General features: G+C 46.9%; 1 protein-coding gene across 1 annotated transcript in view; it reads left to right on the forward strand.

Moving 5' to 3' along the window:
• Nucleotides 1-19,048, forward strand: part of LOC311149325 (inositol 1,4,5-trisphosphate-gated calcium channel ITPR3-like) — a gene marked incomplete at its 5' end in the record, with an annotated part of 47,022 nt that overhangs the window by 26,396 nt on the left and 1,578 nt on the right. The window contains 38 exons of the mRNA XM_084186475.1: nucleotides 337-588; nucleotides 714-858; nucleotides 1,029-1,173; nucleotides 1,370-1,566; nucleotides 1,726-1,846; nucleotides 1,961-2,015; nucleotides 2,449-2,614; nucleotides 2,853-3,020; nucleotides 3,104-3,178; nucleotides 3,284-3,403; nucleotides 3,539-3,661; nucleotides 4,766-4,966; nucleotides 5,188-5,439; nucleotides 5,629-5,754; nucleotides 6,290-6,415; nucleotides 6,717-6,837; nucleotides 7,031-7,206; nucleotides 7,517-7,665; nucleotides 7,798-7,906; nucleotides 8,082-8,181; nucleotides 11,498-11,673; nucleotides 12,122-12,318; nucleotides 12,518-12,647; nucleotides 13,781-13,981; nucleotides 14,135-14,245; nucleotides 14,358-14,453; nucleotides 14,631-14,732; nucleotides 14,857-14,943; nucleotides 15,675-15,785; nucleotides 15,943-16,135; nucleotides 16,445-16,564; nucleotides 16,715-16,887; nucleotides 17,078-17,242; nucleotides 17,395-17,584; nucleotides 18,096-18,194; nucleotides 18,372-18,490; nucleotides 18,620-18,785; nucleotides 18,872-19,032. Coding sequence (XP_084042601.1) covers nucleotides 337-588; nucleotides 714-858; nucleotides 1,029-1,173; nucleotides 1,370-1,566; nucleotides 1,726-1,846; nucleotides 1,961-2,015; nucleotides 2,449-2,614; nucleotides 2,853-3,020; nucleotides 3,104-3,178; nucleotides 3,284-3,403; nucleotides 3,539-3,661; nucleotides 4,766-4,966; nucleotides 5,188-5,439; nucleotides 5,629-5,754; nucleotides 6,290-6,415; nucleotides 6,717-6,837; nucleotides 7,031-7,206; nucleotides 7,517-7,665; nucleotides 7,798-7,906; nucleotides 8,082-8,181; nucleotides 11,498-11,673; nucleotides 12,122-12,318; nucleotides 12,518-12,647; nucleotides 13,781-13,981; nucleotides 14,135-14,245; nucleotides 14,358-14,453; nucleotides 14,631-14,732; nucleotides 14,857-14,943; nucleotides 15,675-15,785; nucleotides 15,943-16,135; nucleotides 16,445-16,564; nucleotides 16,715-16,887; nucleotides 17,078-17,242; nucleotides 17,395-17,584; nucleotides 18,096-18,194; nucleotides 18,372-18,490; nucleotides 18,620-18,785; nucleotides 18,872-19,032 — 5,524 coding nt within the window. The remainder of the gene's footprint in view (nucleotides 1-336; nucleotides 589-713; nucleotides 859-1,028; nucleotides 1,174-1,369; nucleotides 1,567-1,725; nucleotides 1,847-1,960; nucleotides 2,016-2,448; nucleotides 2,615-2,852; nucleotides 3,021-3,103; nucleotides 3,179-3,283; nucleotides 3,404-3,538; nucleotides 3,662-4,765; nucleotides 4,967-5,187; nucleotides 5,440-5,628; nucleotides 5,755-6,289; nucleotides 6,416-6,716; nucleotides 6,838-7,030; nucleotides 7,207-7,516; nucleotides 7,666-7,797; nucleotides 7,907-8,081; nucleotides 8,182-11,497; nucleotides 11,674-12,121; nucleotides 12,319-12,517; nucleotides 12,648-13,780; nucleotides 13,982-14,134; nucleotides 14,246-14,357; nucleotides 14,454-14,630; nucleotides 14,733-14,856; nucleotides 14,944-15,674; nucleotides 15,786-15,942; nucleotides 16,136-16,444; nucleotides 16,565-16,714; nucleotides 16,888-17,077; nucleotides 17,243-17,394; nucleotides 17,585-18,095; nucleotides 18,195-18,371; nucleotides 18,491-18,619; nucleotides 18,786-18,871; nucleotides 19,033-19,048) is intronic.

Genomic DNA, 19,048 nt, shown 5'->3' on the forward strand with positions numbered 1-19,048 from the left:
TGGTCCTATCAGAAGCTTTGCCTTCACACAACCTAACCGACCGCTCTGAGGCATCAGCATGGTCCTAAAGCACACCGTGCCGTGTGTTTTGTATCACAGTGCAATGATAAAACTGGACAAAAATGCAATTTCATGTCCCCCCCCCCCCCGTCCAGTGAAAGTTGCACCCCTGCCGTTATGATTTCCTAGATATGGGAATGTACTGTTACTAAAGGTAATGTAAACAGGGGATCTTTTGAAAAGGAAATTGTACTAATCTGAAGTATTTCAACCCTGTGACCTACTTTGAAGTCTTGTGTATGCTTCATTCTCAAACCTTCCCCTTTGTCCCTGCAGGTACCAGCTGAAGCTGTATGCACGGATATGTCTGGACCGCCAGTACCTGGCCATAGATGAGATCTCTAAGCAGCTGGATGTGGAGCTCATCTTCCTGTGTATGATGGACGAGACGCTGCCCTTTGACCTCAGAGCCTCCTTCTGCCGACTCATGCTGCACACACACGTCGACCGAGACCCTCAGGAGCTGGTGACCCCCGTCAAGTTTGCACGTCTCTGGACAGAGATCCCAACCTCCATCTCAATTAAAGAGTTAGACTTCGAAATTTTTTCCCAGATCAATGTTTTGTGCATAGTGTCATTGCATTGTTAACATTGAGGTACAGTGCAACTAAGGGCGTTTTATTTCTATGTTTTTTACCTCTTCCCTTGCTTAGTTATGATTCCAACATGGATGACTTGCGGGACAATAAGAAGAACAAGTTTGCCAACACCATGGTGTTCATGGAGGAGTACCTCAACGTCGTCCTCAATGAAGACCTGCCTTTCGCTGACGAGGAGAAGAACAAGCTGACCTATGAGGTGTCAATTCACACCTCATTCCTATTCTCATTAACAATACTGTGAATACTTCAAAAACACCTATATTTGGTCATGGAAAATTACTCTCTGGCTCTCTACCACTTTAGAATGATAACTACTAGAATGATAACTGCTAGAATGATAACTGCTAGAATGTTTTGTGCCCTCAGGTGGTGAGCCTGGCCAGACACCTCATCTACTTCGGTTTCTACAGTTTATTTGAGCTGCTGAGGTTGACACGTACACTTCTGGGAATCATCGACTGTATCCCCAAACCTTCACTGGTCAACCCCATGCTCCAGGACGATGGCAGTGGTAAGATAATGAGAAACACATGTTCTCTGCATTTAACAGTATTACGGGAGAACTACGACACAGTGTCATTTTTATCAAACAAATTGGTACAAATGACGTTCATATTCGGGTTTCCTCATGGTTTTCACCATCTCCGTAATAATGATGTGAAGAAGTAGAGTTTCAGGTTCTTTACATATCCCATTCTCCATTTTAGGAAAGAACATGAAGCGTTCCATCCATGGCGTGGGTCACATGATGTCCACAATGGTACTGAGCAGGAAACAGTCCATGTTTGGAGGTCCAGGGAGGAGTGCTTCCATTATAGAAGGACCGAACCGCAGCAAGGACAGCATCGACAAACAGGACATCACAGTCATGGACACCAAGCTGAAAATACTGGAAATAATGCAGGTTCGATAAACCTACTGGAAACTACGACATCTTCTCATGACAATTAACACAGAGATGTGGCATAGGGTTGGGTTTATGCTCGTAATGGAAAACAAGTCATAGCCCTTCATGTATCCCTTTTATACTAAGCGCTGTTCTTTATCTCTTGTTGATCTTCAGTTTATCCTGAATGTCCGCCTGGACTATCGGCTCTCCTTCCTGCTGTCTGTCTTCAAGAAGGAGTTTGTTGATGTTTATCCCATGGCAGAGGCCGATGCTACAACATCAATGGAGCAAGCAGGTAGTGCAGTGAGGGACCCATCGCTCTCCACTAACCAGGCCTTATACAGTATTCCTCTTTGAATAGCTTCTCTCCACCTCAATACATAACATTCTTAACTCTGTCTTTCAACAGCCACCATCAACCTGCAGCACATAGGAGATCAAGCAGAGGCCATGTTTGGCGTGGGGTAGGTTCACTACTATATATAGCGGCAGGTAGCTTAGTGGTTAAGAGTGTTGTGCCAGTAACCGAAAGGTCGCTGGTTCTAATCCCCGAGCTGACTAGGTGAAAAATCTGTCGATGTGCAAGGCACTTAACCCTAATTGCTCCTGTAAGTCGCTCTGGATAAGAGCGTCTGCTAAATGACTAAAATGTCAATGTAAAAATATAGTAATAATAATATATGCCATTTAGCAGACGCTTTTATTCAAAGCGACTTACGTTCATGCGTGCATACATTTTACGTATGGGCGGTCCCGGGAATTGAACCCACTATCCTGGCATTGCAAGAGCCATACTCTACCAACTGAGCTACAGAGGAGCACATACTAACCCGTGACTGTGTCCTCCTGTCAGGAAGGGGAACAGGATACTAACCTGTGACTGTGTCCTCCTGTCAGGAAGGGGAACAGCATACTAGAGGTAGATGATGAGGGAGGTTGTATGTTCCTGAGGGTGTTGATCCACCTCACCATGCATGAGTACCCTCCCCTGGTGTCTGGGGCGCTCCAGTTGCTCTTCAAACACTTCAGCCAGAGACAGGAGGTCCTGCACACCTTTAAACAGGTAAGGTGATACATTCTGAAATCACTGAAGGCAAACAAAGGGGCGGCCAATAATGACCTGCACTCCAATATAAAGTTGGTACAGTATCTGCCAGTACTCTCTCTATTACTAACCCTAATTGCTCCTGTAAGTCGCTCTGGATAAGAGCGTCTGCTAAATGACTAAAAATGTAAAAAATGTAAATATTACTGTCTCTTTGTTATACAGCTTTGTTATATATGCTCTCTCTTTCTCTCAGGTCCAGTTGCTGATCTCGGGTCAGGATGTTGATAACTACAAGCTGATAAAGAGTGACCTTGACTGTCTCCGCACCATGGTGGAGAAGTCTGAGCTCTGGGTGAACAAGAAGAGCGGCTCTGGAGGAGCGGAGGGGAAGAAAGACGAGGACAAAAATGAAAAAGTAGAGGTGAGGGCTTTAGGTTGAAGGAACTCCATTATTACCAGTGTAGTAACTACACCATGCTAACAGTACTTCTGATTTCCTTTTAGATGGACTTAGAGGATGTGACCCTGAAGAAAGAGATGTCGGATAAGAGCAACGAGAACTACCAGAAGGTCAAAGAGGTGTGTTTCTTTTCCATTGGAACTGTCACGTTTTCCTTCACACTGGCTAGCATGTCCCATTGTAGTGTTGGGCTGTATTTTTGAAGACGTTCTGTTTTCCCCCAGATCATGGAGCGTCTGAATAAGATGTGCAGCACGGGGGTGTGGAAGAAGCAGCAGAGACTCCTGAAAAACATGGGAGCCCACAAAGTGATGCTCGACCTGCTGCAGGTGTCACACGATCAGGTGAGGGATGTACGTGAACGGTGTCTTACCCCCACTCTGACAACCAAACACATAGTCCAATACTAACATATCTACTAAAACCACCCAAAATAACATGACTTCTGTCTCTCTCTCACACACCTTCCTGGGTTTCAGCATGACACCAAAATGCAAGGGATCATCAGGTGCACTCACCTGTTCCTGCATAAGTTCTGCATGGGGAACCCGGAGAACCAGGTGCTGCTTCATAAGAACCTCAGCCTCTTCCTGAACCCAGGAGTGAGTGAATTCACACACCTTGTTGTTTTCTACTTTATTCATCCTGTTCTCATCAGACATAATAATGACCCCTCCTTCTCTCACCCCTTTCCCCTCTCTCTCCCCTTTCCCCTCTCTCTCTCTCCCTCCCCTTTCCCCTCTCTCCCCCTCCCCTTTCCCCTCTCTCCCCCTCCCCTTTCCCCTCTCTCTCCCTCCCCTTTCCCCTCTCTCTCCCTCCCCTTTCCCCTCTCTCTCCCTCCCCTTTCCCCTCTCTCTCCCCTTTCCCCTCTCTCTCCCCCTCCCCTTTCCCCTCTCTCCCCCTCCCCTTTCCCCTCTCTCTCCCCTTTCCCCTCTCTCTCCCCCTCCCCTTTCCCCTCTCTCTCCCCCTCCCCTTTCCCCTCTCTCTCCCCCTCCCCTTTCCCCTCTCTCCCCCTCCCCTTTCCCCTCTCTCCCCCTCCCCTTTCCCCTCTCTCTCCCTCCCCTTTCCCCTCTCTCTCCCTCCCCTTTCCCCTCTCTCTCCCCTTTCCCCTCTCTCTCCCCCTCCCCTTTCCCCTCTCTCTCCCCCTCCCCTTTCCCCTCTCTCTCCCCCTCCCCTTTCCCCTCTCTCTCCCCCTCCCCTTTCCCCTCTCTCTCCCCCTCCCCTTTCCCCTCTCTCCCCCTCCCCTTTCCCCTCTCTCTCCCCCTCCCCTTTCCCCTCTCTCCCCCTCCCCTTTCCCCTCTCTCTCCCCCTCCCCTTTCCCCTCTCTCCCCCTCCCCTTTCCCCTCTCTCCCCCTCCCCTTTCCCCTCTCTCTCCCCCTCCCCTTTCCCCTCTCTCCCCCTCCCCTTTCCCCTCTCTCTCCCCCTCCCCTTTCCCCTCTCTCTCCCTCCCCTTTCCCCTCTCTCCCTCCCCTTTCCCCTCTCTCTCCCTCCCCTCTCTCCCCCTCCCCTTTCCCCTCTCTCTCCCTCCCCTTTCCCATCTCTCTCCCCTTCCCCTTTCCCCTCTCTCCCCCTCCCCTTTCCCCTCTCTCCCCTTCCCCTTTCCCCTCTCTCCCCCTCCCCTTTCCCCACTCTCTCCCTCCCCTTTCCCCTCTCTCTCCCTCCCCTTTCCCCTCTCTCTCCCTCCCCTTTCCCCTCTCTCTCCTCAGCTCATAGAGGCTGAGACGGTGCAGCACATCTTCAGTAATAACTACCAGCTGTGTGCAGAGATCAGTGAGCACGTGCTGCAGCACTTCATTCACTGCCTGGCCACTCACGGACGCCACGTCCAGTACCTCAACTTCCTGCACACCATCATCAAGGCCGAGGGGAAGTATGTGAAGAAGTGTCAGGACATGATCATGACTGAGGTAAGGGAACCTCCCCCACAACCTGCTTTTAACCCTGCCCTTTTCATTGGTATGGAATCAACCTCTGAAAGTTGTAAATAATGCTGCAGTTTTTCAATGTTTATCTAGTCTAGTCTGTTTTACAATCCAAAGTTTGTGTGAAACCCTGCTAAAATAACAGATGAACCACCTCCAGCCATTGACAAGCCGCATTAATCATATCAGCAATGTCTCCCCTCTAGTTAACCAACGCCGGTGAGGATGTGGTGGTGTTTTATAACGACAAGGCGTCGTTCTTCACCATGCTGGAGCTGATGGCAGAGTCCAGGGAGGGGATTCAAGAGCACAGCCCCTTGCGCTACCACATCTCTCTGGTGGAGCTGCTGGCTGCCTGCGCTGAGGGCAAAAACGTCTACACGGAGATCAAATGTACCTCGCTGCTGCCCCTAGAGGACGCGGTGAGAGTGGTCACACACGAGGACTGTATCACAGAGGTACGTCTCAAATGGAACAGGCATATCATTAGTTAGTTAGTACCCTACATCGTCCTCATTTAGAAAAACCACAGCAGCGTGCAATGATCTGCAGTCATACAACTGCAAAGATAATGTTAACATTATCATTCCAAAATGTATAGACCCCTGACTCAGCTGTGTGCGTGTGCGTGTGCGTGCGTTCCTCAGGTGAAGGTTGCCTATGTGAACTTTGTGAACCACTGCTACGTAGACACAGAGGTAGAAATGAAGGAGATTTACACCAGCAACCACATCTGGAAACTGTTTGAGGACTTCATCGTGGACATGGCCAGGGTAAGTCTTACTCCCCAATCAATGGGACCACTCTCACCCACAAGTGGGCGGCAGGTAGCTTAGTGGTTAAGAGCGTTGTGCCAGTAACCGAAAGGTCGCTGGTTCTAATCCCCGAGCCGACTAGGTGAAAAATCTGTCGGTGTGCCCTTGAGCAAGGCACTTAACCCTAATTGCTCCTGTAAGTCGCTCTGGATAAGCGTCTGCTAAATGACTAAATCATCCTCTCTGTGTTTTGCGCAATCATATGACATAGCACGATTTTATCCTGTATTTTAAGCCTTATCCAGAAATGAGAATTAGACCAAACATGAAAGCGATTATCTGAGGATGGTGCTGGTCCATCTAACATGAAAAGAAAAGTTTGATGAAAAAGCTTTCAATAAAAGGTTGAAATCCAGGCATGTCACATGATTGTGCAACACAGAGGGCCCTACCAGGGTCATACTGCCTGATCTGACCCGTGGGTCTTTGGGTAAAGTGACCCCGGCCTTTCATCTACAGTTCTTGTCCTCTCTAATCTCTCTTCCCTCTCTAGGTGTGTAACAAGAGAGAGAAGCATCTGACTGACCCTATCCTGGAGAAGTACATCATCAACGTGGTGTTTGACACCATCAATGCCTTCTTCAGCTCCCCCTTCTCTGAAAACAGCACCTCTCTACAGGTCAGTCAGCTCAGTCTCTGAAAACAGCACCTCTCTACAGGTCAGTCCGCTCAGTCTCTGAAAACAGCACCTCTCTACAGGTCAGTCCGCTCAGTCTCTGAAAACAGCACCTCTCTACAGGTCAGTCCGCTCAGTGACGCTGCCTACTGAGAGGCTTTGTCATGCTATAACGTTTACCGTATTACACTGTTTTAGTAGAGCACGTGGATTTTCTTTTGTATTGTCTTAACAGTATATGTGTAGTCATGATGTGTAATGAATTCTCATCCTGTGACTCTCCTTCCTCTGTGCCTGTAAACAGACCCACCACACCACAGTGACGCAGCTGCTCCAGTCGAGCATGCGTCTGCTGGACTGTCCCTGGCTGCAGCAGCAACACAGAGGCCTGGTGGAGACCTGCATCCGCACCCTGGCCATGACAGGTGAGACGGACCTACTGCAGGGCCCAGAGGCGGGCTACATTCAGGGGCATACTGGGCCTAGACACGCAGGGTCAAATTAAGGTCACATTCCTTTCATCTTCTTTGTAAATGTTACTTAAGATTGTTCTACATTGTTTGAGTGCGAGTACCTTTTTGAACTCAGTGATGACTTTCTCCAATCTTATGTGTGCAGCGAAGAACCGCTCCATCTCCCTGCCCCTGGAGCTGGAGTCTCAGATCACCACCATGCTGAGCAGCAGTGCCACCAACTCTCTGTCCCGCTCCAACCCCAACTACAAGAGCTCCACCCGCTCCAGCCGCCCCCCCAACAACCCCTGGGACTACAAGAACATCATTGAGAAGCTGCAGGTTGGACCCATAATCCACCCTGCTCCCATTCCCCTCCTGTATCCATCACTTTATTCAGCCATAGCCACAACAGAATGAGAAATGACACATTTCCTTGGCCTCTGTCGCTCTGGTTTGTTTCCTGTTCTTGAGGGTTTGGTGTTTGACAGCGTGGATATAACCCTGTCCCTTCTGTCGGTTTGTCTGTGATGTAAACATTGTTCCTCTACACTGATGTTATCTTTTATCTACTTCATTTTTTGTTTAACTAAAGTGTGTTGCGATGTTTAATGCACCTTTTTAAATAAAGCTAGATTTGATTTATGTTCAGGACATCATCAGCACTCTAGAGCAGCGTCTGAAACCGCTGGTGAACGCTGAGCTGTCTGTTCTGGTGGACGTCCTGCAGCAGCCTGAACTCCTCTTCCTGGAGGGAACGGACGCACGGCAATGCTGCGAATCAGGAGGCTTCATCTCAAAGTAAGCCAAGGGACTGACCTTGTGGCTGGGGGGGGGGGGTACAAATATTTACGAATGCTAAGTTAAAGAAGGAGCATTCCAGGAATAGTTTTAGTTGGAGGAGGTCTAACACTGTGTACGTGTGAATCCCAGACTGATTCAGCACACTAAAGCCCTGATGAACTCTGAGGAGAAGCTCTGTATCAAGGTTCTGAGGACGCTGCAGGAGATGCTCATACGTACACTGGACTTTGACGAGAAGGTAAAGACTTATGACCAGTCAGTGTAGGTCTTGTAGATTAACCAATATAATATCTGCGTGTATTTAATAAAGGTTTTATGAAGGTGCGTATTGAGGTCCTATTTGGGTAAGAAACTATCCAGTGTGTGTAGGGTGCTAACCATGTCTGTGTGTGGCTGAATTTCTCATCAATAAGGGGATTGCACTGAGGAAGGTGTTGCTACAAAACTACCTGTTCACTAACAACAACAACAACAACAACAACAAGGCAGATTTGGTTGAACTTGGAGCAACAGGTTTGTTTATATTAGGCTTAGAACGAGATTATTACGGATTGTGTTCCTATTTACAGTGTGTTAATGTGTATGTCTACAGTCGTGGTCAAACGTTTTGAGAATGACACAAGTATTGGTCTTCACAAAGTTTGCTGCTTCAGTGTTATGAGATATTTTTGTCAGATGTTACTATGGTATACTGAAGTATAATTACAAGCATTCCATAAGTGTCAAAGGCTTTTATTGACAATTACATTACGTTTATGCAAAGAGTCAATATTTGCAGTGTTGACCCTTCTTTTTCAAGACCTCTGCATTCCGCCGTGGCATGCTGTCAATTAACTTCTGGGCCACATCCTGACTGATGGCAGCCCATTCTTGCATAATCAATGCTTGGAGTTTGTCAGAATTTGTGGGTTTTTGTTTGTCCACCCGCCTCTTGAGGATCGACCACAAGTTCTCAATGGGATTAAGGTCTGGGGAGTTTCCTGGCCATGGACCCAAAATGTCTATGTTTTGTTCCCCGAGCCACTTAGTTATCACTTTTGCCTTATGGCAAGGTGCTCCATCATGCTGGAAAAGGCATTGGTCGTCACCAAACTGTTCTTGGATGGTTGGGAGAAGTTGCTCTCAGAGGATGTGTTGGTACCATTCTTTATTCATGGCTGTGTTCTTAGGCAAAGTTGTGAGTGAGCCCACTCCCTTGGCTGAGAAGCAACCCCACACATGAATGGTCTCAGGATGCTTTACTGTTGGCATGACACAGGACTGATGGTAGCGCTCACCTTTTCCGGACAAGGTGTTTTCCGGATGCCCCAAACAATCGGAAAGGGGATTCATCAGAGAAAATGACTTTACCCCAGTCCTCAGCAGTCCAATCCATGTACCTTTTGCAGAATATCAGTCTGTCCCTGATGTTTTTCCTGGAGAGAAGTGGCTTCCTCGCTGCCCTTCTTGACACCAGGCCATCCTCCAAAAGTCTTTGCCTCACTGTGCGTGCAGATGCACTCACACCTGCCTGCTGCCATTCCTGAGCAAGCTCTGCACTGGTGGTGCCCCGATCCCGCAGCTGAATCAACTTTAGGAGACGGTCCTGGCGCTTGCTGGACTTTCTTGGGCGCCCTGACGCCTTCTTCACAACAATTGAACCTCTCTCCTTGAAGTTCTTGATGATCCGATAAATGGTTGATTTAGGTGCAATCCTACTAGCAGCAATATCCTTGCCTGTGAAGCCCTTTTTGTGCAAAGCAATGATGACGGCACGTGTTTCCTGGCAGGTAACCATGGTTAACAGAGGAAGAACAATGATTTCAAGCACCACCCTCCTTTTAAAGCTTCCAGTCTGTTATTCTGACTCAATCAGCATGACAGAGTGATCTCCAGCTTTGTCCTCATCAACACTCTCACCTGTGTTAACGAGAGAATCACTGACATGATGTCAGCTGGTCCTTTTGTGGCAGGGCTGAAATGCAGTGGAAATGTTTTTGGGCGATTAAGTTCATTTTCATGGCAAAGAGGGACTTTGCAATTAATTGCAATTCATCTGATCACTCTTCATAACATTCTTGAGTATATGCAAATTATCATCATCAAAACTGAGGCAACAGACTTTGTGAAAATTAATGTGTCATTCTCAAAACTTTTGACCACGACTGTATACTGATTGTGTTTCTATTTACAGTGTGTTCATGTGTACAGTGGGGGGAAAAAAGTATTTAGTCAGCCACCAATTGTGCAAGTTCTCCCACTTAAAAAGATGAGAGAGGCCTGTAATTTTCATCATAGGTACACGTCAACTATGACAGACAAATTGAGAAAAATGTTTTCCAGAAAATCACATTGTAGGATTTTTAATGAATTTATTTGCAAATTATGGTGGAAAATAAGTATTTGGTCACCTACAAACAAGCAAGATTTCTGGCTCTCACAGACCTGTAACTTCTTCTTTAAGAGGCTCCTCTGTCCTCCACTCGTTACCTGTATTAATGGCACCTGTTTGAACTTGTTATCAGTATAAAAGACACCTGTCCACAACCTCAAACAGTCACACTCCAAACTCCACTATGGCCAAGACCAAAGAGCTGTCAAAGGACACCAGAAACAAAATTGTAGACCTGCACCAGGCTGGGAAGACTGAATCTGCAATAGGTAAGCAGCTTGGTTTGAAGAAATCAACTGTGGGAGCAATTATTAGGAAATGGAAGACATACAAGACCACTGATAATCTCCCTCGATCTGGGGCTCCACGCAAGATCTCACCCCGTGGGGTCAAAATGATCACAAGAACGGTGAGCAAAAATCCCAGAACCACACGGGGGGACCTAGTGAATGACCTGCAGAGAGCTGGGACCAAAGTAACAAAGCCTACCATCAGTAACACACTACGCCGCCAGGGACTCAAATCCTGCAGTGCCAGATGTGTCCCCCTGCTTAAGCCAGTACATGTCCAGGCCCGTCTGAAGTTTGCTAGAGTGCATTTGGATGATCCAGAAGAGGATTGGGAGAATGTCATATGGTCAGATGAAACCAAAATATAACTTTTTGGTAAAAACTCAACTCGTCGTGTTTGGAGGACAAAGAATGCTGAGTTGCATCCAAAGGGACCAGGACGACTGATCCGTGTAAAGGAAAGAATGAATGGGGCCATGTATCGTGAGATTTTGAGTGAAAACCTCCTTCCATCAGCAAGGGCATTGAAGATGAAACGTGGCTGGGTCTTTCAGCATGACAATGATCTCAAACACACCGCCCGGGCAACGAAGGAGTGGCTTCGTAAGAAGCATTTCAAGGTCCTGGAGTGGCCTAGCCAGTCTCCAGATCTCAACCCCATAGAAAATCTTTGGAGGGAGTTGAAAGTCTGTGTTGCCCAGCGACAGCCCCAAAACATCACTGCTCTAGAGGAGATCTGCATGGAGGAATGGGCCAAAATACCAGCAACAGTGTGTGAAAACCTTGTGAAGACTTACAGAAAACGTTTGACCTGTGTCATTACCAACAAAGGGTATATAACAAAGTATTGAGAAACTTTTGTTATTGACCAAATACTTATTTTCCACCATAATTTGCAAATAAATTCATAAAAAATCCTACAATGTGATTTTCTGGATTTTTGTTTCTCATTTTGTCTGTCATAGTTGACGTGTACCTATGATGAAAATTACAGGCCTCTCTCATCTTTTTAAGTGGGAGAACTTACACAATTGGTGGCTGACTAAATACTTTTTTTCCCCACTGTATGTCTATACTGATTGTGTTCCTATTTACAGTGTTTTATTGTATTCATGTGTATGTCTACGGAATGTGTTCCTACTTAGTGTTTTAATGTATTCATGTCTAGGTGCTGAGCAGGAGAGGGACTGGGCGGCTGTAGCTGCTATTCAGTGTCGTCTGGACAGGGAAGGTGGGACAAAGCTCTTCACTGACCTCATAATGAGTACCAAGAACAACAAGATCTTCCAGGAGAGCATCCAGCTGGCCATATGTCTGCTGGAGGGGGGCAACACGGAGATACAGGTAGGATATAACACAGGAGAGCACCCAGCTGGCAATATGTCTGCTGGAGGGGGGGCAACACGGAGATACAGGTAGGATATAACACAGGAGAGCATCCAGCTGGCCATATGTCTACTGGAGGGGGGCAACACAGAGATACAGGTAGGATATAACACAGGAGAGCATCCAGCTGGCCATATGTCTGCTGGAGGGGGGGCAACACAGAGATACAGGTAGGATATAACACAGGAGAGCACCCAGCTGGCCATATGTCTGCTGGAGGGGGGGCAACACGGAGATACAGGTAGGATATAACACAGGAGAGCATCCAGCTGGCCATATGTCTACTGGAGGGGGGCAACACAGAGATACAGGTAGGATATAACACAGGAGAGCATCCAGCTGGCCATATGTCTGCTGGAGGGGGGGCAACACACTGATCCTCATTCTTTCTGTGGATTTACTTCAGAACTCCTTCTACAAGCTGATGATGGGGGACAACAAGTCAGAGAAGTTCTTCAAGGTTCTCTACGACCTGATGAGAAACGCCCAGATGGACATTAAGGCCAACGTATCAGTCAGTGTAGGAGAGATGACTAACAAAGCCAATGACAACGAAGCCCTCCAGACTGGTGAGAGGGACACTACTCTGATCTCATTTAGTCTGTAGTGACTGTAGTGATTATGAAAATAATTATGGTAATTTGCTGAAAAAACAATGACTGTGTGTCAATGACTACATATTGTACGTAAGTCTATATGGTATGGATATATTGTTGGTGTTTTTAAACTATCATTTCACTTTATTCATGGTTCCCTTCCTGCTATGTGTCCTGCCAGGCTCTGGTGGGTCGGTTCCACCCAGCTCCGTTGTCCCTGTCCCGGCCTCTGAGTCTGAGCAGCAGGAGACAGAGATGGGCCCTGCAGTTATCATCATGAAACCCATCCTACGCTTCCTCCAGCTGCTCTGTGAGAACCACAACCAGGACCTACAGGTGGGTGAGAGGCAGAACAAGTACCACTGATTCAGCTGAAACGGCTACTACTGCTGCTACTACTACTACTGTTACTGCTGCTACTACTACTGCTACTACTGCTACTACTACTGCTACTACTACTGCTACTACTACTACCACTGCTGCTACTACTACTACTAGTGCTACTACTACTGCTACTACTACTACTACTACTACTACTGCTACTACTACTACTACTGCTGCTACTACTACTACCACTGCTGCTGCTACTACTACTGCTACTACTACTGCTACTGCTACTACTACCACTACTGCTGCTACTACTACTACTACTACTACTGCTACTACTACTACTACTACTACTGCTACTACTACTGCTACCGCTGCTGCTACTACTACTACTGCTACTACTACTACCACTGCTGCTACTGCTACTACTACTGCTACCACTACTGCTACCGCTGCTGCTACTACTGCTGCTGCTACTACTGCTACTACTACTACTGCTACTACTACTACTACTACTACCACTGCTGCTGCTACTACCACTGCTACTACTACTGCTACCACTGCTGCTACTACTACTACTACTACTACCACCACTACCACTGCTGCTGCTTCTGCTTCTACTACTGCTACTACTACTACTACTACTACTGCTACCACTGCTGCTACTACTACTGCTACTACTACTACTACTACCACTGCTGCTGCTACTACTACTACTGCCACTACTACTACTGCTACTACTGCTACTACTGCTACTGCTACCACTGCTACTACTACTACTGCCACTACCACTGCTACTACTACTACTGCTGCTACTACTACTACCACTGCTACTGCTACTACCACTACTACTACTACTACTACTACTGCTGCTACTACTACTACCACTGCTACTACTACTACTGCTGCTACTACTACTACTACTACCACCACTACCACTGCTGCTGCTTCTGCTTCTGCTACTACTGCTACTGCTGCTGCTACTACTACTGATACTGCCATTTACTCTCTGCTGAGGTCTAAACAGACAGACGTCTTTATACAGAACTCACCTATGAGGTAGCTACTAGCTACGGGTGATGAAGCTGAAAATGTTCTGTTTAACCCAGCGACCCTAGATGACTCTTCCCTTTCCCTCCCAGAACTTCCTGCGCTGCCAGAACAACAAGACCAACTACAACCTGGTGTGTGAGACGCTGCAGTTTCTGGACATCATGTGTGGCAGCACCACGGGAGGCCTGGGCCTGCTGGGCCTCTACATCAACGAGAGCAACGTGGGCCTCATCACCCAGACCCTGGAGACGCTCACAGAGTACTGCCAGGGCCCCTGCCACGAGAACCAGGTCAGATAAATCGCACACAGTGCTACGGAAATGATTACTTCAGACAGATACTTTGATAATATTGCCAGAAATTAGGTTTATTAAAAGTTCTGTGAGTTTGAAGACATAACACAGATACTTTGTCATGTTGTGATAATAACTGTGTTTCTGTAGACCTGTATAGTGACCCATGAGTCCAACGGCATCGACATCATCACAGCCCTCATACTGAACGACATCAGTCCTCTGTGTTGTTACCGCATGGAGATGGTGCTGAAGCTCAAGGTTAACTTCCTGTTGTTCTGCTTTATAAATACAGATCTGTGTGTCCTAACTCCTCTGTGTCCTACCTCTGAAATTACATGGTCAGTGACGGTATTGTCTCTCCTGTTTCCAGGACAACGCCTCCAAGCTGCTGCTGGCTCTGATGGAGAGTCGCCATGACAGCGAGAACGCAGAGAGGATACTGTTTAACCTCCGACCTCAGGAACTGGTCAGAGCAAAGCAAAGACCGATCTCTATTTCTTCTTCTCCCTCTATTCTTCCTCCTCATTCTTCTTCATAACTAGCCTCTAAAACGGCCATTGTGTACAGCCATTGTATACACACAGGAAGGGGCAGAATAGTACAGAAGACCTCAGCCAATATCACTATTCCACTCTGTCCCCAGGTGAAGGTAATAAAGAAAGCCTACCAGCAGGAGAGTGAGTGTGAAGGTGGAGAGGTGTCGCCTCAAGAGGTCGGCCACAACATCTACATCCTGGCACTTCAGGTAACGCTCCCCTTCAGATTAATGGAGTATATTTATGCACTCCTATAATAACGTAATAAGTTAATGTTAGAGAATAATGCTTTCACCTGTTTTGCTTATGATTGTGGGCCATTTTTTTCGTCAGCTGGCGAGGCACAATAAGATCCTGCTCAATCTGCTGAAACCTGCAAAGAGGACCAAGGAGGAGGGAGAGGAGGGCATATCCTCTATGGTTAGTGTCTCTTTCTCTCGGAGTCAGGCTTTGCATTCATTTGATCACTTTTGTCTATTAATTCCCTACTTGGCAGAATTCTTTGTAGCCTTTCTAACATGTGTTTATTTGAAGTCAGTTTGTTTGAACAAGGCAAGCTTCAGCATATCTGGTTCTCTCATTAATGGAGTAAGTTGTCCTGTGAACAGCCTCACTTCACATTACCTCTACGTCTGTGCTACAGCTGCTCGCATCAATGGCAGCAGACTCACTGCAAACTTTAACAACTGATTTTAATATAATAATAATAATAATAATAATAATAAGCCAATTAGACGATTTTATCCAAAGTGACTTAGTCATGTGGGCATACATTTTTTACATATGGGTGGGACCTGGAATCGAACCCACTATCCTGGCGTTGCAAGCACCATGCCGTCACATGGGGATATTTGCATATCCGTGCTTCATTTACATGCCTGGAAATGGTTTGAAGTAGTAGGTGTGGAGGGGCTTTCCTTTTGTTCTCTATTGCTCCTCAAGCAAGGGGAGAGGCTGATGAGAGGGAAGCATCAGACTAACTCCTTGAATGGCCTACTCAATGAAGTTTGCAATTGTCTAAACATTATTTTGCTCAAAAACAATATATTTTGTACCATTAAGTGTGTGTACATTACTGTATTTATACATGGGATATTGTTTTTCAAAAGGAAAAGTTCAAAAATAGTGTTTGTCCTGTTGACTTCCTGCAGCTGAACCTGAAAAACAGGCCTCTCTCTCAGATGTTGAAATCTACGGTGCCGGTGGAGATCGAAGAGCAGGACCCACTGGAGTTCTATGACCAACACACTTCACAGATCGAGGTCTCCACAGCCACACTTCTCCCCTCAATTCACCCCATACTACAGTAGTCAATCTTGCTCATTGTAAATAGTCTGAAGTTCACTTGAACTGAAGTGCCCACTGCAAAAGACTACAATCCTAACTTGTTGTCCCTGTCCGTCTGTGTCGTCCGGTCAGATTGTGCGTGAGGACCGCAGCATGGAGCAGATCGTGTTCCCCATTCATCCCATCTGTGAGTTCCTGATGGAGGAGTCCAAGATCCGTGTGTTCAACACCACAGAGCAGGACGAGCAGGGCAGCAAGATCACACACTTCTTCCAGCAGGCCTCCTTCCTCCACAACGAGATGGAGTGGCAGAAGAAGCTCCGCAGTAAGCACAACAACAGAAAAGGAACTAACACTCGCACTTGTCTTTTCCTACTAGCACCGACTTTGCTGATAACTTCTTATTGAGACCAACATGTACTGACTGTGATGTGTGGTTGTCTCACCTAGCTATCTTAAGATGAATAGACTAACTGCAAGTCGCTCTGGATAAGAGTGTCTGCTAAATGATTCAAATGTAAGCTTGGCTCTTCTGATCCTCCTGTGTGTTTTCTACTGTCTTGAATCTCTCTCTCTCTCTCTCTCTCTTGGATGTTGTGCGATGATAGAAGGCTGAAGGATGTTTGTGTTTCAGGTATGCCAGTGCTGTTTTGGTTCTCTCGCAGGATGAGCACCTGGGGCAGCATCTCCTTTAACCTGGCGGTCTTCATCAACCTCATCATCGCGTTCTTCTACCCCTATGACTCAGGCCAAGGTGAGGCTCTGCTTGTGTGTGTCAGTGGAGGCTGCTGAGGGGAGGACGGCTCATAATAATGTCTGGAATGGAGTGAATGGTACCAAACACATGAAACAGACTAAATGTTTCATATATTGATTTCATCCTGTTGTGATTGCTATCCCCTAGGTGCGATAGACGACTCGATGCTGTCCATGCTGTTCTGGGGCTTCCTGGGTCTGTCTGTCATGGGCATGTTCTCCCAGGGTTACGGCCTCAGGCCCTTCACCGTGGCGCTCATACTGCGCTCCGTATACTACTTTGGCATCGGCCCCACTCTCGTCCTACTGGGCACCCTCAATGTAAGACTCACTCGAGTGAATTCCAACTGGGAGACTAAGTGAAACATTTACATTACGTGGAGGTTAGGATTGGCCTCTTAGGCCAGAGCCGGTTCTGTTAAACGTATTGATAAATATGAATCTTGATGATGTGCTGAATATCAATGACAACATGGTGATCCAATGACTGTTCATCTGTTCCTCTCCACAGCTGATAAATAAGATAGTGTTTGTGGTGAGCTTCGTGGGCAACAACGGGACATTTATCATGGGCTACCGTGCGATGGTGATGGACGTGGAGTTCCTCTACCACCTGGCCTACGTTCTGACCAGCACCCTGGGGCTCTGTGTCCACGAGCTGTTCTACAGCTTCCTGGTGGGTAACCCTCATGACTCACAATATTATGTTAATAATACTACTGGCATGAAGTACCAATCACCCGGCAATACATCATTCAGCACACACACACATCTACACACACACAAAGACCCTAGGATGTATTTTTTCTCTTTTTGTTGTGTGTGTAGCTGTTTGATCTGATCTACCGAGAGGAGACGCTGTTCAACGTGATAAAGAGTGTGACCCGTAATGGGCGCTCCATCCTGCTCACTGCCCTGCTGGCTCTCATCCTGGTCTACCTGTTCTCCATCGTGGGCTTCCTCTGCCTCAAGAACGACTTCATCATGGAGGTGGACCCCCTGCCTCAGATAACCTCAGGTACTGGACCATGAGACTCAGACAGACACCTGACTTACTGGACCGTCACCAACTCAGTGGCCTTGTGGTTAGAGTGTCTGATATTGGGAGTTCAATCCCTGGCTGAGTCATACCAAAGACTGCAAGAAATGGGACCCGATGCATCTCTGCTTGGCACTCAGCATTAAGGAGATAGACTGAGCCTAAGGCCCTGCAATAGACTATAGTGTCCTGTTCAGACCTGGGTTTGGTATTTAAATACTTTCTGTGTATTTGAGTATTTTCAAATACACATCCCAAAACAAGTACTTTTATTTGAGTATTGGAGATACCGTCCTGTAGGTTTTCACTCCAACCCTGTTCCTGGAGAGCTACCATCCTGTAGGTTTTCGCTCCAACCCTAATCTAGCACACCTGATTCTAATAACTAGCTGGTTGATAAGGTGAACCAAGTTAGTTACGAAAACATGTACTTTATGGTCGGTGTATGGTATACTATAGGGTTGTGATTAATTTGTGATCTCTTCTACAGGAGGACATGGCAATGAGGCGTCCCAAGACTTCCTGAACTCTTGCAGTAGAGATGGAGTCAGCTGCACTGCCAAGGCAGGACTCCCTGCTGAACCTGAGGGTTAGTCTCAACCTATTGTCTACACTTAGTAAATCATCTATTGCTCCTTTTATTGTTAAGTCGCCCTCGTTGTATTACAGGTTTGGCCAGGAAATACATGTTAAATAATATAAAACACATTTTGGATGTCAGATGATGAATGAGAGGTACATAGCTAAACAATTTACGGTTTAGCAGAGGAGAACAATTCGGAGCGGGCTTGTGACACTCTGCTCATGTGCATTGTCACTGTGCTGAACCACGGCCTGAGGAACGGCGGCGGGGTGGGAGACGTGCTACGCAGGCCCTCCAAAAACGTACGAACAAAAGACCCCCCCCACACACACATTCACCTACTTACAATCCATCTCGTACACAAATCAGTATCACATCATGTCAAAGAGTAGAAAATGTTCCACAAGCCAACGTCATATTGTACCCTGTAGGAGCCTCTGTTCCCAGCCCGCGTCATCTACGATCTCCTCTTCTACTTCATCGTCATCATCATCGTACTCAACTTGATCTTTGGCGTCATCATCGACACCTTCGCTGACTTGCGTAGTGAGAAACAGAAGAAAGAGGAGATCCTCAAGACCACCTGCTTCATCTGTGGTGAGAGACCAATAGATTTTAGAAAGGAGAAAAAAAATAAATTGTGTGATATGAGCTCATGTTATGCAATGTGAAACTCCCTGTAGGTCTGGAGAGGGACAAGTTTGACAATAAAACCGTGTCGTTTGAGGAGCACATAAAGTTGGAGCACAACATTTGGAAGTACCTTTACTTCATTGTGCTTGTTCGCGAGAAGAACAAGACTGACTACACTGGACCAGAGAGTTATGTGGCACTCATGATAAAGGTACAGTAAGCAGGTT

The sequence above is a fragment of the Coregonus lavaretus genome (assembly GCF_964263955.1).
Source record: "Coregonus lavaretus genome assembly, chromosome: 22".
NCBI classification, from domain to species: domain Eukaryota; kingdom Metazoa; phylum Chordata; class Actinopteri; order Salmoniformes; family Salmonidae; genus Coregonus; species Coregonus lavaretus.